Source organism: Terrapene carolina, unplaced genomic scaffold, assembly GCF_002925995.2.
Source record: "Terrapene carolina triunguis isolate 2854851 unplaced genomic scaffold, T_m_triunguis-2.0 Scaffold88, whole genome shotgun sequence".
Taxonomy (NCBI): domain Eukaryota; kingdom Metazoa; phylum Chordata; order Testudines; family Emydidae; genus Terrapene; species Terrapene triunguis.
The window spans coordinates 15,145,520-15,170,824 of record NW_020664439.1 but is presented as its reverse complement, the minus strand read 5'-3'; the positions used below and the strand labels follow the sequence as shown (position 1 = coordinate 15,170,824).

At 38.6% G+C, this 25,305-nt stretch overlaps 1 protein-coding gene across 1 annotated transcript in view; it reads right to left on the bottom strand.

Annotated features, from left to right (window-relative positions):
- Window positions 1-14,927: 14,927 nt before the first annotated feature.
- The window catches only part of NYAP2 (neuronal tyrosine-phosphorylated phosphoinositide-3-kinase adaptor 2), a 178,419-nt gene continuing 168,041 nt past the window's right edge, over window positions 14,928-25,305 (bottom strand). Inside the window, exons 6-7 of the mRNA XM_026649859.1 lie at window positions 23,000-23,101; window positions 14,928-15,155 (exon numbers count right to left, since the gene is read on the bottom strand). Of these exons, the coding sequence (XP_026505644.1) occupies window positions 14,928-15,155; window positions 23,000-23,101 (330 nt within the window). The remainder of the gene's footprint in view (window positions 15,156-22,999; window positions 23,102-25,305) is intronic.

Below are 25,305 nucleotides of genomic sequence, written 5' to 3'. Positions count from 1 at the left end.
TACACACTTGTGCTTAATGCCACCCAAAAGGGTTTTTTTAAAGACTCCTGTACATTAAAGTTCCATAGTTCACTGCAGAATTGCCTCAATCCACTGGAGACAGCAGGTGATAAATGTCACAACAAACTAATTTCTTTTACATTAATAAAATTACATTTTTTGAAATTACTATCAGTCAGACTCTGCCCACACTTGGTGACCTTACCCTCCTGAGCAGGCCCAATGATGGTAATGTACACTCATTCATGCGCATATGGGTTTGCAGGACTGGGTCCAGAGAGACATAAGTAACTTTACACAGGTAGGATCAGGACCTCTAAATGGTGTAGCATAATACATAGAATGAGACTGCTGTTTAGTATATTATGCCTTTACCTCCCTCAATGTGAAATCACCCACCCCTCTGGAGAGCTGGCATTTCAGTACTCACTGTCCATCAGACAGCTTTGGGTACCCATAACTTCCATTGTCTTGAACAGCTTCTGATTAGAAGGGTACTACTTTCACTCTGCCATACCCATACTGTACTTCCATCTTTGTGGACTTGCATTTACTATTAGTTCATTAGTGTATCACAAGCCCATGACAGTGTTTTTCTCAAACTTTGAACAAACTCTGTAAAGCCTGTAGTGCAAACTTCACCTCTTGCTGCCTCATCAATACCTTCAGGTACCTATAAGGGCCAGATTTTAAAAGGTATTTAGGAACCTAGAACTGCCTATACCAGGGCAGCCCACTCCTCATTGCCCCCTTGTGGCTAGCAAGGCTCTGGACCCTCTTCTGGGTCCCTTAAAGCCCCTCACCATCTCTCTCATGGCTATCATGTCTGGGGTTGGTTAAATAATAGAAACACTTTAAAACATGCCTCAAAATAAAGCCCATCACCACAGCCCAGAAGTTCATACTCAGCTCTGGCTCTTCTACTACACATGGAGCTCTTCTTCTATTCTAATCTGCTCTTCACCAAGCCACTACTCCTAGCCCATCCAAGTAGGAGCCCAGCCTTCTGATTCTGGCTTCCTTCTGCCAGCATCTTCCCTGTTCTGGCAGAGAAGAAAGTTTATATATACTGCCTTCCTTTCCCACACTCCTCCTGACTGGCTGGGAGCGAAGGGAGCCCCATCCGATCCTATACTACAGGGCTCCTGGTCTCAGGTCCTTACAGGAACAGTGTCCTGGATCCCATCCCCATTCAACTACTAATTCCCAAGGACCACATTCTCTCTTCTGGCTTCCACCATTTCCTGAGCCTTTGTTTGTTCCTGGAACAGGGTTTTCTGTCCCCTCTAGGCTTAAAGGGCTAGCATACTGCTTCACAGTGTTTTGCTAACTCTCATTGAAATCAATTACAGTTAGGTACCTAGTGGGATTTTCAAAAGCGCCTACCTACATATTTAGGCATGTTAGCACCTTTACACATCTGGCCCTAGGTCCCTCCATACCAGCTCAATCCTGGGCCTCTATGTAGAAACTCCTTATTTTTCTATATGAGGGCCCAACTGTGCAAGCTTTATGTTGGGGAGCACTTATCTGTGTGAATAGTCACTAGTGCTACTCACGTGAGTAAGGGTTGGATGTCAGGCGGGTCCTTACTGGTCCTTCTCCTCAAGAGCTTAAAAGCCAAATAAAGAATAGATTTGGGCTCACTGTGGCAGAGACCACCAGATTAATCTTACCTATGTTTCCCTACCTTGGTCCAGCGGGCTATAGCCACAAAGGTACACAACCTCCCTAATTAAATAAATATGTATGTGTCGCGTCCTCTCTCTTAAGGCTGCTGCTTCTTTCTTCATTTTGTAGGTGTGCAGCAAAGTTACAAGCTGATGCCCCATTTCACATGAACAGCTTTCAAAAATATTGAACAAAGTAGCTGAATAACAATTATCCACAATGTAGTTAAAGGATCCAGCAAGTGGAAAGTTGAGGTAAGGAAATATTGGAGGCTGAGACCTATGACATTTCACATTTCATTTTTCTGTAAAATATGGGACACACAACACTATTGAACCCTCATTAAAGCCTTGATTTACGTCTGACAATTTGAGTCAGCCGATGCAGGTCCATCCAGAGATAAATCAAATCTGTATAAAATATTCTCTGTCTAGAGTAAATCCAAAAGGGTGTTCTTCAAAGGTAGCATAGCAGTAAATGCACTATTAATTATTCTTCCCTGTTGTATTATCTAGTGATCTTAACTTGAGATATTTGATGGACAGAGGACACCTTGTTAAAAGCAAAAATTCAAAGTCAGCAGTCTATCTGATTTATTTTTAGCGTATCATGGAAACACTATGAAACTTTTCTAAGACACACCTTGAACAAAGAGAATATATACATTAGCTCTAAAAAGATGGTCCATGACACCAGAAAATAATTAACCTCTCTTTAAAGGACAATAATATATGCTTATAGTAAAGAAAGTTAGTATAAAATGTATACATATTCTTTCTTTCTTTCTCTCTCTCCTAGATAGGTAGATAGCTAGATGCTGAACACAGTTTACATAGCCAGTTACTAGTCTTTCTGAAAAGGCACTATGAAAGAACTCACTAGTAAGAAATGACATTATCACAACCAAAGCCTGGAGCTAGTATTTCATGTTCCTGAAGGTGATCATGCTCAAAATAGGATTGCGGTTTGAGATGTCAGAAATCAAATGCTTCAGAGGAAATACCTTGATACCATCACATAGCCATAGATGGTACAAGTCATTGGAGTCATTCTCAATTTTTAGACAATCACAGAATGAATTCAGGTTTGTTACTTGACCTCTGTGCACCTCTCTACATCCACTGTCATCTCCACAAATATTGCATCAAAGATGAGCTTCCCAGGAGAACTAAATTGCCACATACATCTAAATAATAACTTGTCTCAATAGGTTCATGACCCAGCCTGTACTGAAGGTCCAGTTTATTACCCACTTCAGTAATTATGGTCAATCTACAGTGCACAGTAATTATCACAATGTAATGGTTGTCCCCTCAACATAGCCCCAAAAGTGAGCCAACGCAGCCCAAAAAGTGGGTTTTGCTGGCCAAAATGGCCTCCTCTAGCAGGACGTAAACTGTAACATAACATTCCCCACCACCACACTGAAAATCCAGAGGTAGGGCATTGGCAATCCCACTGGCTGCTTTTCCTAGCTGACTCCTCCATGAGATGCAGGAGACCAGAGAAGTGTAATTTACCCCTTCATGTGTCAGCTTCAATGGATCTGGACCTTCAACTAAAATGTGTACCACTACGTGTTTTCTCTCTGGATTACTGCAATGCACTTGGCACAGAGCTATCCTCTCAAACCAGTCAGAAATGTTAGCTAATGCAGAATGCAGCTGAAGACAGGCAGTCTTGCAGAGAGCATGCTATACCACCTGGGATCTAGGATCTGCATTGGCAAGTTCTGGGTGAAGCTTAAAGTGTTGATTTTGATCTTTAATATCTTAGGTGATTTGGATCGCAGCTATTTGAAAGACTGTCTCTCTTCATGGCAGTTCAGATCATCTCTGGTGTGTGAGCTGGTGGCCCCATCTGAGTATAATAGGAACTGGGCTGCAGGCAGAATGTTCTCAGAGAGGGGTCCTAGGCTTCTCCCACTTTTCCACCAGATCCTAGATTTGAGGGCCTTCAGGACATGCTGCTAGCTGTACCTTTATTCCCAGGCTTTTCCAGGATAAGAGGAGAGATGATTGGGGGAATGGACTAGGATGGGAGGGAAGAATTGTTTGACAGGCTGGGTTAGGAAGAGTTGGGCAGCGGTCAGGGGAAGTTAAGCACCATGACATTTTATATGGTCCTAACAAGTTGCGGGAGTAACCTACTTGTGGCACTCTTGACCTTCTGAGTTGGTTTTTAGTTTTTGTACAGTGCCTACAGGATGGGAGGGTGCTTTAGAAATGTACATTAACTATATAAGTATATCCAAAATATTCCTCTGCTCTGCCCTGCTGAAGCCTTTTCCCTTCTCAGTAAACAATATGCTGTTATTACTCGAGTATATTTAGGCAAGAGCCCTTGTATATTTATGCTGTTCTGAAACCTCTTGACCTTAATGCCAATCTAGAATAGCAGCTGCACTTCTATACTTTTCCTCTAATAATTCAACATTTATCAGAGGGAGGCACAGTCTTGTGCAAAAGCAACATTACAGCCTGTTCATTAATCAGCTGGGACAAGGGTCTGAATGGACCTATGATAATGACACCCTTTCACAAATACATCATCCTTGTTAGTGGCTGCATGCTTCCATTTGTTCCAGGTTACTAGATCTATGTCTGGATGGACACAGTGGTAAATGAGTGCTGCTCTCCTTGCTGGTGCTCAGTGCTGTATCATTGAACAAGTGGAGAGTGTTTAGTCAGTCGCATAGATTCAGCAGAGAATAATTCATCCAATAAACCTCTTATCCTGTATATACAGGGTGTCAGAGCACCATTAAGCTTCTGATGAGTTGGAAAAGAGAGACAGGGAGAAAACATTAACCTCCTTATGTAAATAATTGCAGCTCACACTGGCAGGAAGTGCCATGTTTTTGTTTCACAGAAATTGGGTGACAAAATTCAGCATATTGTGAGGGAGTCTAGAAAATTGGTTAGGTCCTGGAGACCTGGACTCTTTAAATACACACCATAGGTGCAAAGAGTTGTGTTTGAAATAATGGCACTAAAAACGTGGATGAGTTAGAAAAACAAATGCTTTTGGGGAAGAACTAAATTCCACTGAGCTTAATTGAAACTACAGAAACAAGCAGGAGAAGAAGACAGCAGGTTTGAGTCTTCACTGCCTTGTACCCTGTATGATCATTTACACTCTTTCAAAATAGATGTAAAAATGCTACCAAATCATAATGGCAGCATTTAACACCCACTTTGCGGAGATAGTAATGGCTCTATAAGGTATAAGGCAATAGAGAATCTGGACCAGAGAAACACAGATAAGAACTGTTAGTGAAAAACTGCAGACACACAAGTCTGTTAGTAGGATATTGATTGACAAAAAAGTATACCAATGAAACACCAGGCAGACTATTTGTCTGTTATTTATGTCAATGGATGGTCAGGGTTCCTAAAGTCAGGTCACTGATACCTAGCAATTTTTCCAGAGTAGATTAACCCTTTGATGGCACACATAGTTTACAGCTATGCCCTGATGGAGGCTTTGCTGCTGTCTACTGACTCATAATTCCGTTGTGTCATGCTCTAGAAGTGATATCATGGTAACCCAAGGCCTAGATATCCAACCTTGCATTAATTGAAAGTTTGCCTCATTGTCTATGCTCACACATGCACCTTTATAGAGGCTGCTTCAATGAGTCATAGTAAAGTTTGTGTTTAACACAAACTCTTGTTTAGAACTATTTCTGAACAATTTAATCTTCAACAGTTGAAGTTTTGGTGACATTCTCCACCCCCGACAAAGACCTGGCTACAAGGCCAAGACCACAGTATTATAAATTAGGAGTAAATGAGCTGTTCTTCCAAACCTCCAAGCCAAGAGCAGTCAGGCAAACCTACCTTTGTGTCCCCTTACTGGCCAAATTTGGGAAACAAGCTGTTATTTGGAGACTTGGTAAATAAAAGAACTTTACAACTAAACTAGAGCTGTGAGCGAAGAGTGAATCAAGAGTCCCAGTGAGACACAGGCAATATATCTAGAAAGCTAAACCAATGCCTAATAGTTCCAGACTAGCACAGCATGCTGCTAGGTGAAGAGAAACGCCCCTTAGGATTTTAAAGTTGGTTTAAAAACAAATAACTATAAGCATTTACTGCACCATTGCTTAAGAAATATTTCTTCAGTGACTTCCTTTTATTAGTCCCTAAAATTTACCATTTACCTTCTAGATCACCTGATTCATTAGATGAAACTTAACAAAAATCACTTCTTATTTTCAGTCCTTTGCCAATAATACTCCCACAAACAAGGGCACTTCACATATTCCATTAATGTCTTTAAAATAAAGAAAAGGCCCAGCATGCAGCAGTAACCAGTGGAGTGAATGGATACTGAGTTGTGTCATGACAGGAGTTATTTTAACCTGAGGCAGGTCAGTAAGCTAGGCTCAGGAAACAGGGTTCAGTCTCTTTGCAAGGACTGCTGTGTGTTACGTCTCTATCACAAGGTGTGGGCCTTGCTCCTCCCCCTCCCCCTTCTTGACACAGGAGCAGTGTTCTGCCATAAAACAGTTGGCCCATCTGACTGTGAGGCTCTCCCAGGAAAAGTCTAGTTCACAAAGATTTAACCCCGTGGATATATGATTAATTTATCTCTTCCCTTTGAATATATTGATCCATTTGTCACAGGGTTTAAAAGCATATTTGGGGAAAGGAGAATTAAAATAAAATAAAAAATAAAAAAACTTAACTAAAAAGGCTGAGCCAGCTCCAATAGGGAGGATTCTCATTACCCAATCCTTTCATTGTTGTTATCAATTATTTGTATTATAGAGCCTTCAAATTCCATCCAAGCCCAGGGCCTCCTGGCGCTAGGCACTTACAGACACGTAGTATGAGGTATGAAAAGAGGTTGCAATCTAAACAGACAATACACATAAGGAGTAGAAGAAATGAGATATTAGTGTCCAATTTTATAGCTGGGGAACTGAGATGCTAAGAAAGGGAGGTCCTAGTCCTGCAAAGACTAACTCACATGGTTAACTATAAGAATGTAAGAAGTGTCATTGTCTTCAAACTTAGGGTATATCGATTCTTCTATCTGGAGGTGTAATTTTTGCAGCTCAGGGAGATAGCCAAGTTATCTCTGAAAGAGCTCGTGCACTAAAAAGACATTGTAGCCATGGTGATCCGAGTGGTGGGAAGGGCTAGCTGCTCTTCGTACATAACCAAGCGAGATCCTAGGTATATAGGGCGGCTAGCCCCTCCCTCCTCTTGTGTTGCCATGGCTACACTCTGTCTTTTTTAGGAGACACATTATAATCATTATTAATTTTTGTATCATATTTATTGGTGTAAAACTTAGTCAAATCCGTTGCAAGATTTCGGTCAGTCTATCAAAGGGCCAACCAGCTAATCCAAACATGAATCCCCATGTTGTTGATTCTAAATCCAGGGTCAGAGAAGTGTGGGAACAGTTTTCTTACCTTGATTTTGCTGCACATAGGCTGCCCCCTGCCACCTCCCATAAAGATGTATTGTGAAATCAGTGTAGAGCTGAGTTCACTGTTCCTGTGTCTTCTCCATGTGCTTTCAGATGGCAGCATGCACAGATAGCAGCAGGGAGTGTACAGAGCATGGAAATGCAGAGCCCTGACTTTTAACTGGAGATAGGGGAATGGTTTAGAAAAAATAGGATCTTCATCCAAACAAAACGTCTCAGAATTTTTGTTTAAAAAAATCAGACCTTTTGAAACCCTTTTAACATTATTATATGTCTCCGCATTATCTGGTTCAGGCTAGGACTGGAAAGAGAAATATCTGCATCCCAGGAGTGAGAATGAATTCATGGAAGTCTCAAGAGAAACATACTATCCTGCTGCAATTTGCAGACCAGTTTTGAGATTCTGAGAAGGTAATTGGACTGGGAGTCAAGAAATTTGGGCACTGCTCCCAGCTCTGCCATTGATGTACTGTGACCTGAGGCAAGTCAATTAAATTGTACCTGAATTTTCCCATCTATAAATGGATATAATTATAGTTAACTTACGTTATAAAGTACTTCAGAGTCTGTGCAAGAAACATACTTTATAAATGCTAAGTATAGTGTCGCTAAATATTATCATAGAAAAACAAACCTGTTGACAGTCCACCACTATTCCTGATTTCTGTGCACATCTTCACGTGGAAAGATAGCCTAGGAGCAGGAGAGGAAGTGGTGAAGGGCAAAAAGAAAAAATAAATGGGAGAGGAAGGGGATAGGGCAGAGAGAAATTGAGGGGGGAATAACAATTGTAATACACCTCTACCCCGATATAACGCGACCCGATATAACACAAATTCGGATATAACGTGGTAAAGCAGCGCTCCGGGGGGTGGGGCTGTGCACTCCGGTGGATCAAAGCAAGTTCGATATAATGCGGTTTCACCTATAACGCGGTAAGATTTTTTGGCTCCCGAGGACAGCGTTATATCGAGGTAGAGGTGTATATGAAATATACAGTGCAAATTTGATCCCAAAGCACATTGGAAAAAAGAAAAGGAATCAGACAGAAAAGTAAAGAGAGAAAGGGACAGGGAAATAACAAAAAAAATGCTCCAAAATGAAGAGAACAATAAAACAACCAGCTGTCACAGAGAGAAAAATCTCAATTTAAATATGACAGGTGTGTAAATTTGTTTTAAAGGGAAAGCTAGCCCATAAAAGAGATATTTTTAGGTTTAAAAAGTAATTGCCAAATGTTTTCATCAGTGCCTTTGAGCAGTGTTTCTTTTCAGTTCTCTTTAGTTTGTGTAAATTTTATTTAGCTTCATGCTGTTTCATTGCCGACACTCTGTCAGCTATCACTGTAGTACTGAGTAATGTTGGCCCATCACTGCTTTATTGGCTATTCAATTTTTTGCCTTGCTACGGGCAGGTTACTTATTATTAAGCAAGACAGACCATGTATGTTTGACTATGTGGCCACTTTGGTGACAGGATAAACTAACCCAGACTGATTTGCAACAGAGAGGTGGGCAGTTCTCTACCCAAGGTTATAGAGATCATTGTTTAAAATGCAAAAGCTATGTAGCCACATAGGCAGCACCAAAGAGAACATCTTGTAGCATTTAAACAAACTTAAAATTCAACGTAGAAGTCCAGCCACTGCTTTTACTGGTCTAGTTTCCAGTTAATTTATTTTCAACCTCATTAGGTGAAAACAATGGCATACAAAAAAGAGTGCTTCTCTGAACTAGGAAAGGGGACACATATAAGAATATTCTACTGAGTAAAAAAAAGAAAGATAAAATTACTCAGGTGAGGTAAAAATAAGGTACGCTGTTGCATTTGGAGTTAAATATTGCTCTTACCAGTTCTGTCCCTGACACAGGTGCCGAGGTCTCTAAATTAAGTAGAACAGGTGCAATTATGATGCAAAGGTTGGGGCAGGCTAGGAGAATTCCCACTCCCTTTATGGCAAAGTCCTATAGAACTGAATAGTAGATAGACGTTATGAACCGTCCTAAGGAAAGGAACAGAGAATGATTTCTTCTCTGTAGGATGATTCTAAAAACATATAGATTATCTTTTAAATTCTATACATTTTTAGAGTAATCTCTGTAGAAACCTATTGGTTTAATCTATGTTCAGTTCTGTAGGGCTTTTCGGCTAGGGCCCATGCAAGTACTATGCACCCTCTGCTGGGCGCGGTGGAGTTTAGCTCCAGAGGGGCTCACTGAACATCACTGTACAGAGGACACAGGGGTTACTTTGAGGTGGGCGAGAGCGGATATACTCCACTATATGGGCTCAGGTCATTGAGTCCACCCCCAAGAGCTGGGGTAGAGGGAGCTAACGAAACTTCAGTACAGCAGTTATGGCCTCTTAGTAGCTCTGTTGCCAGTCTGCAACCTGGAAGCAGAGAAATGGCTTATCCTGGGGTCCAGCATATGGCTCTCGAAGCAAAAATTGCTTCTTTAGATCTTCTGCCTCCTGGGAGTGCTTCAGTTCCTGTAGAAATCAGTGGAAAACTTTCATTGGATTAGGCCCTTTGTGTAAAGCAATGTTAAAATGACAAACATGGATACTTTCCTCTGGCATACTAAATGTATTGCTCATTATTACCATAAACTTCTAGAATCTTGATTACAGTGATTTTTTGTTTAAAATGAACCACTACTTTACCAAGGACACTGCTACCTCCTTTTGCCAGTTTAAGATCTGGAGGGAGCAATGGACCAAAAAAGAAGTGCTAATTCTTGTTCCTTGTAATAGGAAGACTATGTCTTTGACAGCAAATATATTAATATCAAGCCATACCCTTATAGTAACTTCACCAGATCTCTGGTTGGGGATGGAAGCAGAAAGGATAGGGTCCCCCCCATGGAATGAGCAGTTCCCAAATCCTGCAGAACCCCTGAGATCTCACTATTGCCAAACCCAAACATTCAAAAATCATGACTCAGGCTCACCAGGTATCATGAGATTAGGGTGACCAGATGTCCTGATTTTATAGGGACAGTCCCGATTTTGGGGGCTTTTTCTTATATAGGCACCTATTACCCCCCCACCCCATCCCGATTTTTTATACTTGCTATCTGGTCACCCTACATGAGATTGGCTTAAAAATTAAAAGAGTTTTAAAAATAATAAAAGTTGAATTATTTTTATTTGTTTACTGGTTTGGGAGCCTTTAGGTTCATGTTTTCAAGCTTTTCTTTGCAACCATGAGGTCTAGAACTCTTTTTTTTTTAATGCAATGGGAGATACTGTCAATCACAGAAGTGCAGGATCTGGAGCTTTAACAAAATATGGCAAGAATTGGCAACACTGGAAGACCAGGGTCATTCACACAGAGGCCATGTAGTTCTGTACCAGCTTTGGAGCACACAGGGCCTGCCATTCCCAACATCTTCATGGCATGGCTAGCTTGCCCACTACAGTCACTTTGGAATTCCCCTACAGAGGCTCTGTTTCACATTCAATAGAGCCTGAAGTTGACAACAGGCTGGGATCACTTGGGACTGCATTGACTTGTAAGCAGATTCCTTACACTGTTGATCGGAGCATGATGCATACTCGCCCTGCCTCACTTGTGGATTCTGCAGACCGTGGTAGTGCCATCAAGGTGACACTCCTCCTTCCACCCAGAAAGGGGGAGATCAGGAGATGAGGAATCTTTCCACTTGCAGATTCATAGGGTAAGTTCTGGCCCTTGGCTCAGAAGAATATAATGATCCCTCAAGTTGAGAATGAAACTAATGGCATTCATGCAACCAGGCTTAACCAGAGAGTATTAAAATGATCAAGTTATTGCTCCCTAATAAAACATGCAATAAAAAATTGCATCAGAATAAATATAAAAGCCCATGATTTCACTTTTCCTCAAGAGAGTGTTTAATGCAAATCCTTAATAAACAAGCAGTTTTAAAGTAGATACCAACAAACAGAAATAAAAGGCAGGATATTTTAAACTATTGCTTTTATTATAATTCCACTGGAGCACAAATAAATAAGCACTAAATTATTGTAAAATATTGTCAATGCACTAAAGAAAGCAGAATCTCCAAACAACATCTTATTACTTCAGAAGTATCAAAGTACAGTTAATTACATCTTACTTAAAAAAATCAAGTACAAAAATGAAAAGAAAATTATTATGTATTTATACTGTGTATATAGAAATGGTTAATAATATATGATTACACTTATCCTCTAGCTACTCCTTACTCCTACACAATTTCAGGCACATACCTGACATTTCTAACGAAATATGGAAAAAAAAAAAGCAATATGACATTCAGTTTTAAGATATCGGTAAACATATTACATTGGAATGAACACAGAATGGTTTCTCCTTATTTAAAAACCCTGTAATTTAAAAACATAATGCCATAGTCCACTAAAAGAAAAAATACCATTTTATACCATTTGCTTTAATTTGTTAAAAAGAGCAATAAAAGTAAGCATACATTTGCTAATATACGTAAACACATTTTTAGTGCAAGAATAACAAGACCTGTGACTTTACTGTGCTTTCTTGAAATCACAGTGCACTTTACACAAATTGCTACACTATAATGTTTAACTTTAGGAATTTAAAGCAAAGTAAGTGCATACCAAACAATTTCATATATACAGTCTTCATAAGTGTGTGTATATATGTGGCTTGTATGTATATACAGATTGCATATTTATATAACTGCAGCTTTAATGAGCGCATGTTGCCAAACACGATCATTCACCCTGTGATATAGAAACTGCTGAGACAATAGGGAATGTAGAAAATGTTTAGATAGCATTTTGATGGTATGTTCGCTGCAGTGAAGATGCACCTTTTACTCTTAGGCTGTGCACTCTGCCAAATGATAGTGTTGCCAAATGGTCAGAGCACAAAACAGGCACCTACTCCTAGCTCTGGCTTTGATTGGCTTTGACAAGTCACTCAACATCTCTGCTCAGTCTCACCTTCTATAAAATAAAATGTATCCTTCCTCACATAGGCATGCAGTTTAATTCACGTTTCTAAAGTGCTTTGAAGATAAGTGCTAAGTTATATTTTAATTTTTCATGTGGCATCAAACAATAAATATAAGCTATTGTCTACATGGCATACAATGGTGGTCTGCAAGCATTTGGCTAATTAAGGGATGATGGCTATTGTGCTGAATTATATTAGCAAAACAATACGTGTTTTTTGTGGTAGTTTAAATGGTCACGCAAATCTGTTTACAACCAGAATGCTTCGGTACCATCATAATTATTCCTATATGTCAATATGAAAAGGATATTGTACAAACCTTGAACGGTTGTATATACAATTGTTTATACTTCCCCAAAGGTTTTGTAATTTTGCCTCTTTTGAAGGTTTTTCAAGATGTTCCCATTGGAGGCATGAATGTCAGTGATGAACAACTGCTCTTGGGGAATGTTTCGAAAGGGAATATTAACATTTTTAAAATGACTAATTGCTTAAGGAAGAGGCCAGTGTATACAAGAAGTATCATGATTGAACACATACATATGTATTGTCAATAGAGAGATTTGGTGCAGTTTGTGAAAGGGACCAAGTAAAAAAAAATTCTCACATTGATGATATGAAAGTCTTTTCTTGGCATATAATTACCTATAACAAGGAAGATAATGCATTTCACCATTCTAAACATTTTCTGAGTAATGAACCTGTTACTTCAACATATTCCGCACGACCAGCAAGTCATTCTCTTTCCAGCAGATTCTGGAACATTGCAAGATCTCTTGAGTTTTTCTTCTGCCATTTTCTTTCTTTTTTGAAAAAAATGAGTAGGCAGAATATACAATTGGTGCCTTTTGGGTACAAAATTTATTTAAAGATTCCTTCACAATTTGTGGTTTTTATGTTTTCTATCATTTGGGTTGTGGGGGCTTCTTTAAATTTTCATCTAAATTTTGTACCCATTTCAGCCACTGTATATCCAACAACACACACACATTTCATATATACAGCATATATATAAATGAGTGTGTCTATGTTTGCATATATGCACCTATACATATACACACACATATAGCATAATGCTAATATACATACAAACATATAAACACACACTTCTTTGTTTATCTTATACAGAAATCCTCAATTTGGACATCAAAATATACATTAGTTATAAAATATTTAAAAACTTTATTATTATTTCAGAGGCTGGAAAGAAACTACTACTGATAAAGCATTACTCAAACTTTAGTAATATAGATTACAAAAAAACCTACTAAAATTGGTTATTTTTGGTTTTTTTGATCAGCAGTGATGCCCAGGGCATTGCTGCAATATAATTTCAAAGAAAAGCCAATATGACAATAAGTTCAAACAACACATTTTTTCTTCTCAGAGAATATAATTTTTAAAGGACTATTAAAGAGGAATTTTCATGCTGCCAAATTTCAGAAGCATAGATAGAACTTTACATATACAAAATATATGTGATAGCATTATTTTATCACTCCATGGCAATACGGATATTGTTCACCCTAAAGTGTTTCTTTTGGAAGCTATTTTAATGCACAGCTCTCATCCTCATATGTAGTATAAGCCATCTCTTTCTCCTGTTAAAACCAAGAGGTCATAATTCTTTGGTCATGACATAGCATTCTCTTAGGATGGGTGTGATGTCACAGAGGACTATGACCCAATTATCTGATCAGCCAGGAACAGGAAATGGGTTACTTGAGAGAAAGGTGCTTTGTGGGTCTGATCCAAAGCCAAGTGAAGCCAATGGGAGTCTTTCCATTGATGTCAATGGAGTTTGGGTCAGGCCTTTTTTAATAATGCTTTCCAATTTGATACAGACCCAACTAGGGATGTTTGGGGTACTTAAAAATAATGTAAACAGATTTTGTTACCTTTACTTTCTGGACCAAAGACAAATGTGGACAGGAATCATGGGTGCATTGCCACTGTTTTAACCAGATAAACAATGGGTTAATTCATTATCATGTGATGTACAATTCTTAGTCACAGTGAACCATGGTCTCCTCTAGTCAGCTGAATAAAAGAAGGAAGAGCGTCTATTTTAGACCTTTCTGCAGTGAATTTTGTTTACTTGGTTAGCCAAATGTAGCCTAGGAACTATCACTGGAGACTTTAATAACTGATTGACATAAAAAGAAGGGCAATTTATAATAGTAAATTTACCAAAAATCTGATGCAGAACAACTCTTTTTTAATGCAATTTGGACATCCAAATTAAGCATTTTTATTTGCATTGTTTACAGTTTTTACTACTTCCTGCCAAAACCTTTCCCAGAAGAACAAAAGCAACGGATGTCTCTAATGAATATGACTCTAGTGAACTTCTACAGCCCTAGCACCAGGTTCATTTGTACATTGTACTTGTTAAACAAAAGTACAACCACATGCTTTTGTAGAGAGGCCAAATTTAGGCAGGTAAGATTATTAAAAATGACAACAACAAAAAAAGAGCATTAGGATACCACATATAAAATAGTTAATAAAACAATATAACAGTTATATTATATAGTAAAATTCTTCATAAATTTTTGAATTATATATTTTAAACAGTGTATTAGTTCAGGTGTTTTCAATAGATTGGCAAAATATTTACATTTCAATATCTTCTGGATCCAAAAAAATCCTTAATAAATATACATGTCTTAATCAGCTGGAAATTTAGATTTTTCTTTAGATTGACAGGTGAGCACCACATTGGTATGTTTTTCACTAGGTAGTTCGTCACCTGCAGATTAAGTTTTATGTCACAGGCATTGCCTTATTAAGAAAGGAGGCTACTTGTGCATCTTGCAACATTGTAGTGATGGCATCAGCAACAGTCTGGTCATATCGCTGTGTCCCAGAAAACAGTTTGTTGTTTGGAATAAGGAGGGGGGCTGTATTTCTTGTTCCCAGTGTTCTTCTTCCAACTCGGCAAAATGGGCATGCTGTCCTGTTTGCAAAGTCCTTTCTCTGATTTCTGTCGAGCCTTTATTTCTTTGCACAAACAACGCTTTTTCTCAATCATTTCCAGCATTGTATGGTCCCCATGCAACCACTGCATACATGTCACCTATCAAAAAAATAACGCATACAAATAACTGCTTAGCCATAGATTACATTTAGAGTGTTGGCTCCTTGTGGTTACCATGATGTTTGTGAAACATTATCAATGGTTTTATGAACACAAAATCCTTATGCACTAAAAGGAATAAACACAAAAATCCACTTATATATACTAGACAAAGACATAAAAGAAAAAGAAAAATAATCCTTGTTAACATTGCAAGCCTAATGCAAGCTAATAAGGTAAATGTTTTTGCCAAACAACGGCTATTTATTTCTGGATTTTAAATAATATAGTAGATCTTTAAAAGGCACATAGATCTTACCAATATCCTGCAATGCTGAAGGTAAAAATTCTATCCACTCAAAACCATGTTTTATAATGCCTGCCAAATTCAATTTGTCATATTAGAACTGTGATGTTAACACTTCCAAATATAAAGCTAAATATGTTTGGGTTTTTTTGTATGATTTAATTAATCCTATTCCAGTCAGATGGTTTAACCTATCCTGTTCTCTGAAGTGTTTCATTAACACAAAAGCAGAAAGTTGTTTTAAAACTGAACATCTTCATTCATTCACTCTATTGCAAACTATGGTCCTGATCCAGCAAAGCAGTTAAGCATTTGCTTAATTAAAAGCATATGGGGCATCCTGCTGAAGTCAGGGGAAATAGCTTCTTTTCAGTTCAGCGGGACGACTCATATGATTAAACTTAAATATTGTGTGAAGTGCATCACTGGATTGGGGCCTAAACAGCTAACTTTCAAATGTGTCAGTAAATAGGTGAATGGATTTTGAGCATATCCTTGCTGTACATCTGCCTGTGTGCACAGATCAGGTAACTCTGCTCCTAGCAAACTTGATGTGCATGTAAAAGTGCTGGTTTGTGTGTCAAGACATGTATTTTGCCTGTGCCTTTAACCACACAGTAAACCTTGTATAACTGTGAGGCTAAATTTGGAGGCACAGTTTTTGTGGCTCTTCTGAACTTGTAGTGAAAATGTATATACTGTACACTAATATGGAGAATACATTTTAAGTTTCACAAAAAATGTTTGTTTACAATTAACTTTATACAGGTAACATAATCTATGGGCATTCTTTCACCTCCAGGTATGGCAAACAACAGTTTAGAAAAGCACTAAGGGCCTGGTCATCGTTGAAGTAAATGGAGAACCTTCCATTCAAATCAATGGGCAATTGTCAATTTGAAATCTACTCAGTAAAAAAGAGAGAGAGAGAGAGAGAGAAAGAATAAAAAAAAAAATCAGGTACTGCACCTGCCCCTGAGTTCACAAAATGGGGAAATGAGTAACCAAGCAGGCATACCTAGCAGAAATATTAATTATGCATACAGTGATCTCAGTCGCACAAAATAAACAAATTGAAAAAACAGAAACCCATATATTTTGCTTACAAATGACTTTCCATAAGAGTATTGTTACTTGCAATGCTGGTTTTGAGACAAAAGCATGTTCCTTTAAACTGACACAACAAATTCTTCACCTTGACTTTTGTCTAGGATAGGATTTTGTGCAGTACTGTTTTTGGAAGAGCTGATGATAATGTAATCCTAAACCAGATTAGAGATGAGATGTGGTATTGAACATTTTTGCTAACCTAGAATAATGCAGGTAACGTATGTACAGCATACCTTTCCTGAACTGACTGAAGTTAAAAATCAACTAGGAGCCTGATCTGCTTTGCAATTTCTATTTGAGTGTTTGGCTCTCACTTTAGGTGTGTTGCATAATTTACGGCAGACTCTGTATGGCAGATGTCATGGTGAGTCAGCAGAGTTATTAGACTTGTTATGAGTGCTTTGAGCCTGGTCTAAAGCTTGTTGAAGTCAGTGGAGAGATTCCCATTGGCTTCAATGGACTTTGGATCAGAACCTGTATGACTAAGACGTTTCCTTGCCATTATGTCCAAGGGCAATATTTTATTACTTACACATCTGTGCCTTCTTTTTTGTTGAATCCCTCTATGTGGCAGGCCAGGCGCATAGTCTGCACACAATTCATCAAACAGAATATCCAAAATACATGACTGCATACCAGCATCTGGGCAGAGTTTGACCAAACAGACACTTGAGAGTGGATTTCACTTACAGACAAGCGGAAATACCCCTTTTTTTACCCACCCAGTAAGGGAACAGTGCAAGTTCGAATATGAAATGTATGCCTTATACTGTACTCATCAGCTGTAGTGCACTGGAAAGCCATCATCTGCACATACTGTTGCTATCAAGAATAAATTGCATTCATGATTTCATCCGCATACTCTCCCCATTGTGCTGTATTCGAGTTTGCCTGGTTCTATATCTTCTATTGGATAAAGACTTTCACATGCTTCGAAGGAATTGAAGCGGAATCTTTACATCCTAAAAAGTAAAACACCAATTGCAAATCCCTAAAGGTGGAAGTGGTATTCCAGAATTTGTCTGCATATTAGCAGCTACAAAACAGCTCTGGAATTCCCTTTATCACTGGAGCTAAAATAAACTCAAGTATAGAGAATGCAACATTCTTTTGTATTGGTTAGAGCTAGATGAATAGTTCATAAAGAGCAATTTACTTCAGGTCCAATCTGTGAGATATCTGAGTGCCCTTAACTCCCTGAGAGGAAATGTTCAGCTTCTCTGATGTTTAGCATGTGAAGGTTTCTTCTCCAGGATAAATGATATGTGTGTGGATGCCAAGAAAGAAAAGTTAGTGTCCTCTGTAATCAGCCATACATCATTATTTGACAAAAGAAACCTGCCTGCAATATAAGCTTTTCTAAAACAAATCTAAATCATACCGGTGTCCTTTATTTAAGCAAGATCATTTACCACAAGTTGTATCATCCCTTAACCAACACATATTTGCATTCACAGCTTTTGTAAAGAAACACATTGTACAACTTGCATTACACAACCAAAAATAGATTACCAGTAATAAAATAATCATAATAATAATGTGTTTTTATATATACACACACACACATGTCGGAACATATATATTTTATATAAAAATATCATTTATATTTAAAATAAGTCACACAGATCTGAAACAACTGGGCGGGCATGGCATTCCAGTTTAGCTTGATTTAGGACCAAGTTGTCAAAATGAGGCCTCTAATTTTGTGCACGTAATCATTTCTATGAGGGCCTCCATTCATGGTAATTTGCATGCACACAATATTTGAGCATGCAAATGATATGAAATGATGCCTGAGTATGTGAATAGTAAAATGTATGGGAGAAATCATGTGCACAAATGATTGTCTGAACAACATTGTCAGAGCAAAATTGGAAAATACGGCCTTAGATGTAAACATTAGATTTTAAAAAAGGTCAATCCATTTTTGAGGGCCTGATCCTGCTCACATGGAAGTCAATGGGAATGTTGCCATTAATTTATACAGGAGTACGTTCAGCTCCTTAATATGACCATATGCCTTTTAGAATGCCCTGAAATAGTGAATTAAAAAAACCACATATGAAGCTTTTCGAAAACGGGAGAATGAGGATCACAGCTTGGGCCCTTCAACTCCAAATACTTTTTCTGAAGGGGGGAAACTATCACAAAAGTTTTGAAAAATAAATCAATCTAGTGGTTAAAAGGAAAGGCCTGAGAGCCAAGAGATGTGGGTTCTATTTTAGCTGTGTTATCAGATTTCTGGATGATCTTGGAAAATCAAGTAACCTTAGTGCCTCAGTTTCCCCATCTGTAAAAAATGTATTGGTATTTACCTCCCAAAGCTGTTGAGACTAATTTCATTAATGTTTGCAAAATGCTATAAAGGGGAAATAATAATATAATTTTTTTCAGCTCAGAGAAAACATACTTCCCAATTTTAAACTCTAATTATATTCCTTTGTGGAATTAAATTATAAAACTACTGAGTTACATTAAAAGAAAAACTATTATTCATCAGAGAAGTTTGATGAAGAGAGGATTTATCCCTGTCTTACAAACGTCTTCCCTTCTTTCTTTTCCTGACAGAAACTAGCAATGTGGCAAAATTCTGCCTCACTGATATGGAATGCAGAGGAGACAATAATTCATTAATCTTCATAAAGAACTGCAGTAAACTGTCATAAAGTTTGGTTAATAAGCCCTGCAAGCTTTGGGTGACATCCGGGCTCCATTTAAGTCAATGGCAAAACTCCCATTAACTTCAATGAAGCCAGGATTTCTCCCTTTGTCACTAGGCAGGTTCTTCCTTATGAATCTGAATGCATTTGTTAAGGATATTGGGCCTGAGCCAATGCTTTTGAAGTCAATGGGATGCTTTCCGCTGATTCTAGTGTACTTTGGATCAGGCCCATGATGAAGAATGAGATTTAAAAATCCATGTTAATGCAGAAATCACATGTGGGAAAGCCAAACTCTCTGCTGATACAGGAGGCAACTTTCAGGGTGCCTGGGGATCTCATTTTGAACAGAAAATTTATTGTTGTTTTATTTGGTGTCTGTAACTTAGTAGTGAGCTAAGGAGGTGATTACATCAAAGAGATTGAACTGGGGGAGGAAGTAAGAGAGGGAGAGATGTGGCTTCCCAAAACAACAGTACAGAAGGGATTTTTACTCTTCAAATACATCAGACAGTTGTAATTCAGGAGACCCCTAAATAATTAGGCTTTATGTGGCCATTCTGGGTGGGGTGTGAAGAGGATTGGCTCCACCTCCCAAGCAAGGGAGAGGCCACAGGCCCAATACCCTTAACAAATGCATTCAGATTCATAATGAAGACCTGCGTAGTGACAAAGGAAGAAATCCTGGCTTCATTGAAGCCAATGGGAGTTTTGCCATTGACTTAAATGGAGCCTGTACAGTACTCAGCAGCTGCTACACCAGCTTATGGAAAGGAATAGCAGCCATAGCGCCTTTACATCTTCCTCTAGTATATGGGAATTCCTGGCCGCTACACCTAATATCATAGATCCTGCCCACCTAGATTTCAGCTTGGGTTATTGACTAGAAATAGCAGTGGTAGGACTGATGGATATCTTGCTATTAATGCATATAGGACAGATATTTATACTCTTGGACCTCTTTGCAGAGAATATTGCTATCCTACCTGTGAAAGGTAACTGTTCTAGGGGAGCATTGGGAAATGGTTTGAATCTTTCCTCAATGCAATATCCAAAGGTCAGTGATGGGCAACTGTACCTCTGCCACCATTCTTTACCTGTGGAGCACCATTCTATTCTGTAGAACTCCTGCCTTATTCAGTATTCACGTGAAGCTATTAGGAGAAATTATGAGGCTTCCTTTGCAACTACATGTCAACAATATGGCAATGACACAACTCTGCTGTTCACGCCCCATGACAACACCACTGTACCCAGCCATCTCAGTGTTTAGCTAGAGTAGCACATGGAGGAGGAAGAGCTGGCAGAAATTTAATCCTATTGAGATGAAAGTAATGCTGACGAGGAGAAGAAACACTTCAACCAGCTTGCTAACACAGTGCTGCATCAGCAAGTCAAAGATGTGTGCCCACAAGGCATCAACACAGACCAAAATTTGGGGTTTTTCTCCAACTTCTCACTGCCATAGCTAATATTGGAGATGCCTACTTCTGGGAGAAATGCATACTACCCCCTTCAAGTGGTTAGGAGACTGCATCTCAACCTTATTGTTGATACCTAGCTTTGATCATGCATGCTTCTGTTACCTCTTTGGATTATTGCAATGCAAGTTTTTAGCCATGAAAGCATCAGCCCTGAAAAAACTCTAACTGGTGCAGAATACACGTCCTCAGAATCATGGCATACTGAGAGCACATTTCCTTTGCACTCCACTGCTTCCCTTTAGATTGAATATCACATCAGAGAGTCTCATTCCTTATTTTAAAGGTTCTAAATGGTCAGGGGCTCAAGATGCCTAAAAGCTTGACTCACTATCCTGGACTTTGACCAGTCTTGGCAATCCATTCCTCATAACAAAGCTGTTTCCATTAGGACAAACTCTAATGAGCAGGAGACAGGCCTTTCTAGAAGGTGGGTTTAAAACTGTGGAATTCACTCCCACAGGATCTAAGGATGACACAAACATCAACACTTTCCATTACAAATGCAAAACTCATAGTTTGACCTTGCTTTCTTGCAAAGCTACATATCACATATATGTTTTTTTTTTAAATATAGTCTATTGAAAGAAAAAGGAAGGAAGGGAAGCAAAATGCTAACTGTTTATTCTTAACTCAAGGAAGTGCTGAGATAGCTGAGTGATGGGCATGGTATAAGAATCTAAGCAGAATAGAATTTTAAAGGAAAACATGGGGAATGTTCTCCTAGAAGCTTCTACTGCAGCAGATATAAACTTTGAATACTTACAGTCATGAGTCAGAAGGCAAAGCTACAAGGTCAGGAAAGAATTATGAGAATATTACCATGGCACTATAGACGCACTTAGCAATCATGAATTTCTTGACAGGGAGATGACTGAATTTAAGTACTTGGAGCAGAATTTCAGCCACCATAAATGGGCATAGCTCCATTGAGTCCTAAGGGGCTGCTTACACCCACATCAACTAAGGATCAGGGCCCTACAATCCAGATAGATAGACAAATGAGATAGATGGATAAGAAAGGCAGGTAAGGGTGTGTATGACATTAATTACAACAACAAAAAGATTTTTAAAGCAAGAAAAATAAGTACAATGAATGCAACAATTATTTTCCTTTGTTAAACTAAGCATGTTAATTTTGTTTTGATAGAGGGAGTAATAATTATGCATGGAATAAGGTCAGAAGAAAATATTTTTGACATTCCGGCTAGTAATATTAAGCAGTTACTGCTAGATACAGCCCTCATCACCCATTAGCTATAGCCATTAGGAACAGTTATTCCCCCATATCTTTTGTTAGTAAATCATACAAAGTCTTGTATTTTAATCTGAGATGCTTCTCTACTGACTTTCAAAAGTCTGGATACTCAACATCTAACAAAAGACATAAATTGTGTTAACACACTAAACAAACACTTCTTCAGTAGTTAGTAAATATATACACATAACTGAAAAAATATGGAAACACCTTCAAGTTACGTACACACCAAGCCATATCCAACAAAAGCAAAAGCAAAAGCATGAAGGAAAGAGAGGGAGAGAGAGAGAGAGAAAGGAAGGTGGGACTGAACATATAAAATGAAAAACTCTCAGTATCAGGTGTGTAAACCTGTTTCTCTATTAGGTGTAGTAACTTTGCTCATGTAATATTTATTGGTGAATTTCACCCCTATAGGGAAGGCCTATGTGCCTCCTAAGTCCTACATGAGTGCTGTTTCGGTGGATTAAATGATGCGTAAGATAGGCTCATGCTAGTTCTCTGCACAGGGGCTAGCTTCATCCTACATATCATATATTCAGAGCTGGTTGAAAAATGGGATATAATTTGCATAAAAAAGTTCATGAAAATCTGGTTTAATTTTTGTTGTTGAACATTCATGAAAAAAATATTGAAATTTTACAACCAGCTCTACAGTGGGTCACAAACCAGGCCAAAAATGTTGACATTATTTTCATTATTTAAAATTTTGATGAAAAATTGCAAACATTGGTATATTTCATACTTTGGACCCTTTTTTTATCATGTGTGAACTTTTTCCATGATCCAAATAGAGCATCTCTTACTAATGCTCATATCAAGGCATTGTGAAGAACAGATTAGATTATGTAATGTTCCATTTTCTTATTTTCTCAACAGGGATGTCTTTGCTGGTGGGAGGCTTGCTTGTTTGTTTTTAATATGGTTGGATTATTAGGTGGTATTTGAAGCTCTAGCTAATAAGGCATGCCCATACTTCAACGGGTGTTTCCATAATTTTTTCCCCAGTACTGTATAATCACACTTACTTTGCTGTAACTGTACAGGTTATTAGGCTGAGGAAGAGGCTGTTCTCTTCTGGTCCTTGAGGTTTTCTTCCCTCTCCTATTGGATGGGCAGTGGGGCTGACTCTTCATTTACGGAAGTATGGGGAAAACCAAATAATGCTTATGTGATCATGAATGTCATGCACAGATATGCCCTTTTTCTTCATGATTACCATATACCATAGTAAAAATGACAGTCCAACATTTAATGTAAGGATATACAAAGCGATCTTAGAATGAGTGAAATTAAAAACCAGCCACAACATTGTTTTGAAGTGATTAGAAATGGCTTCAGCATCTGAAAACAAAGCAACAAAGCTATGTAATATGGTCTGTGAACCGGGCAACAAATGATTTCAATACAACGAAGCATGCTCCTTGTTTCCATCAGGCTAATGATAGGTGAAAAAGAAAGGCTTACTGAAAGCCACTTACCATCCTCTATGAGGAAGTGAGAATGGGCTCAGCACTGCTCCCTCCCCACTTGCCTGTTCTGACATGGCAGTCTCCACACTCTCTTTCCCACTGAGAAGCTAGGTGGCACTTTCTCTCGTTTTCCAGCCATCTTGTCAACTGACGTATTTCCATTTGGAAGGGTGTGGAATCACATGACCTCTGATGTTGTCTGGGTCCCACTGGTGCAAGTGGGATATGGCTATGCTATGGAGCAGTAATGTCACACTCTCTGAGCTGACACACTTGGCTTGACATAACACAGATTCCCTGACCTTATATTCACAGGCAGGATTCACTCACTGCAGTAACTCAGCAGCCATCCTGTTCAGAAAGACATAAGGTGACATCCTGATCCTTCTGGAGTCAATGAGAGTTTGGCCATTGACTTCAACTGGGCCAGAGTGTCACCCATGGTTTGCTAAAAGAAATATTAATAAAAGCAAATGTTTCAGCAAAGTCTCTTGAAGACATTTTTGAACATTTATATTATGTTGTAAAGGTCTCATTTGGCTAGTCTACTAGAACCACTGCAGTGCACCTGTATCGGGTTACTTCCACTGGTTGTAAAGCCAGGACAAGGAGGATCAGATTCTACTCACATTTCTGCAGGTATAAAGCCAGAGTAGTACCATTGCCATTGATGGAGTTACTCTGGATTTACACCAACATAAATGAGAGCAGAATTTAGGCCAGCATATGCACTCATCTACTTAGCTTTGCATTGACTAATCAGTTATTCCACAGTTGTTAGATTCAAACATTCATTGGTTATTAGTACAATGTTACTCAATAGTGACAATATATGATATGCAGGGATGCACAAAACATACCAAGTGAACAGGGAAAGCAGGTGCACTCCACACAATGGCTAGTGCATGTGATAAATTTCCCCCAGGAGCTGAAGGCACCTCTATTTGATCTTTTCTAGAAAGCATTCTGAGCGAGCCCTTGCTTACATCAGTGTTCATGCTACAGTGTTACCTATGCATTCACATGCTTATATAGCAGTCACAAATACAAAGGATTCAATATGCATAACCAGAGAAAAGTCTTTGGCTCCAGTATTCACAAATGCTCCCTTCCAATAAGCACAATGAATAACCTCTCCATTGATGTTTGACTTGTGTAGTCCAAACATGGAGGGATGTGGGGCCATAATAGCTGAAAAAGAGATGATGCCTGCTAAAAAGAACCAAATAAAGCTATAGGAATAGACTATATTAAGCAGTTGTTATATAGATTTTGATAGCAGCATATGTCTGATTAACATATGTGAATAATTACACATTGGAAGTTTAAAAAACATTTATTCTCCTTTTCTTAATGCTTTTATCCTTTGCTGTCTGTGTTTCCCATGGGATACAAGCCAGCATGACTCTACTTGGTGTTTTTGTTTATGAACCAAAATCTTTAATGTTGCTAGTGCAGATCTGCAAATAAAAATTTGCTAGTTAACCTGAGCTCCTTCTGCTATGGCAATGAAGCACAAACCTATGACAATGGTGCCTATTTGTTTCTAGTACCTAGGTGATAGAGGGTATATATTTTTAAGCAGATTTGTACATTCTGGTACATTCTGGAGGTGATTCCTCCAGGCCACCAGCCATAATTTTAACATCATGATGGAAAAAATATTGTGAAGTTTTATTCCCCCCCCCCCCACACACACACAAACACTACAAAAAGTATGTATGTATGGCAAAGTTTATGCTACAGGGATATTTTACAGTAAAATTAAATGAATCATTCTTCAGGGCTTGTTCAGATCACGATGTGGGCCCTAATTCAGCAAGATACTTAAGCACATGTGTAACATTAAGCACATAAGTAAT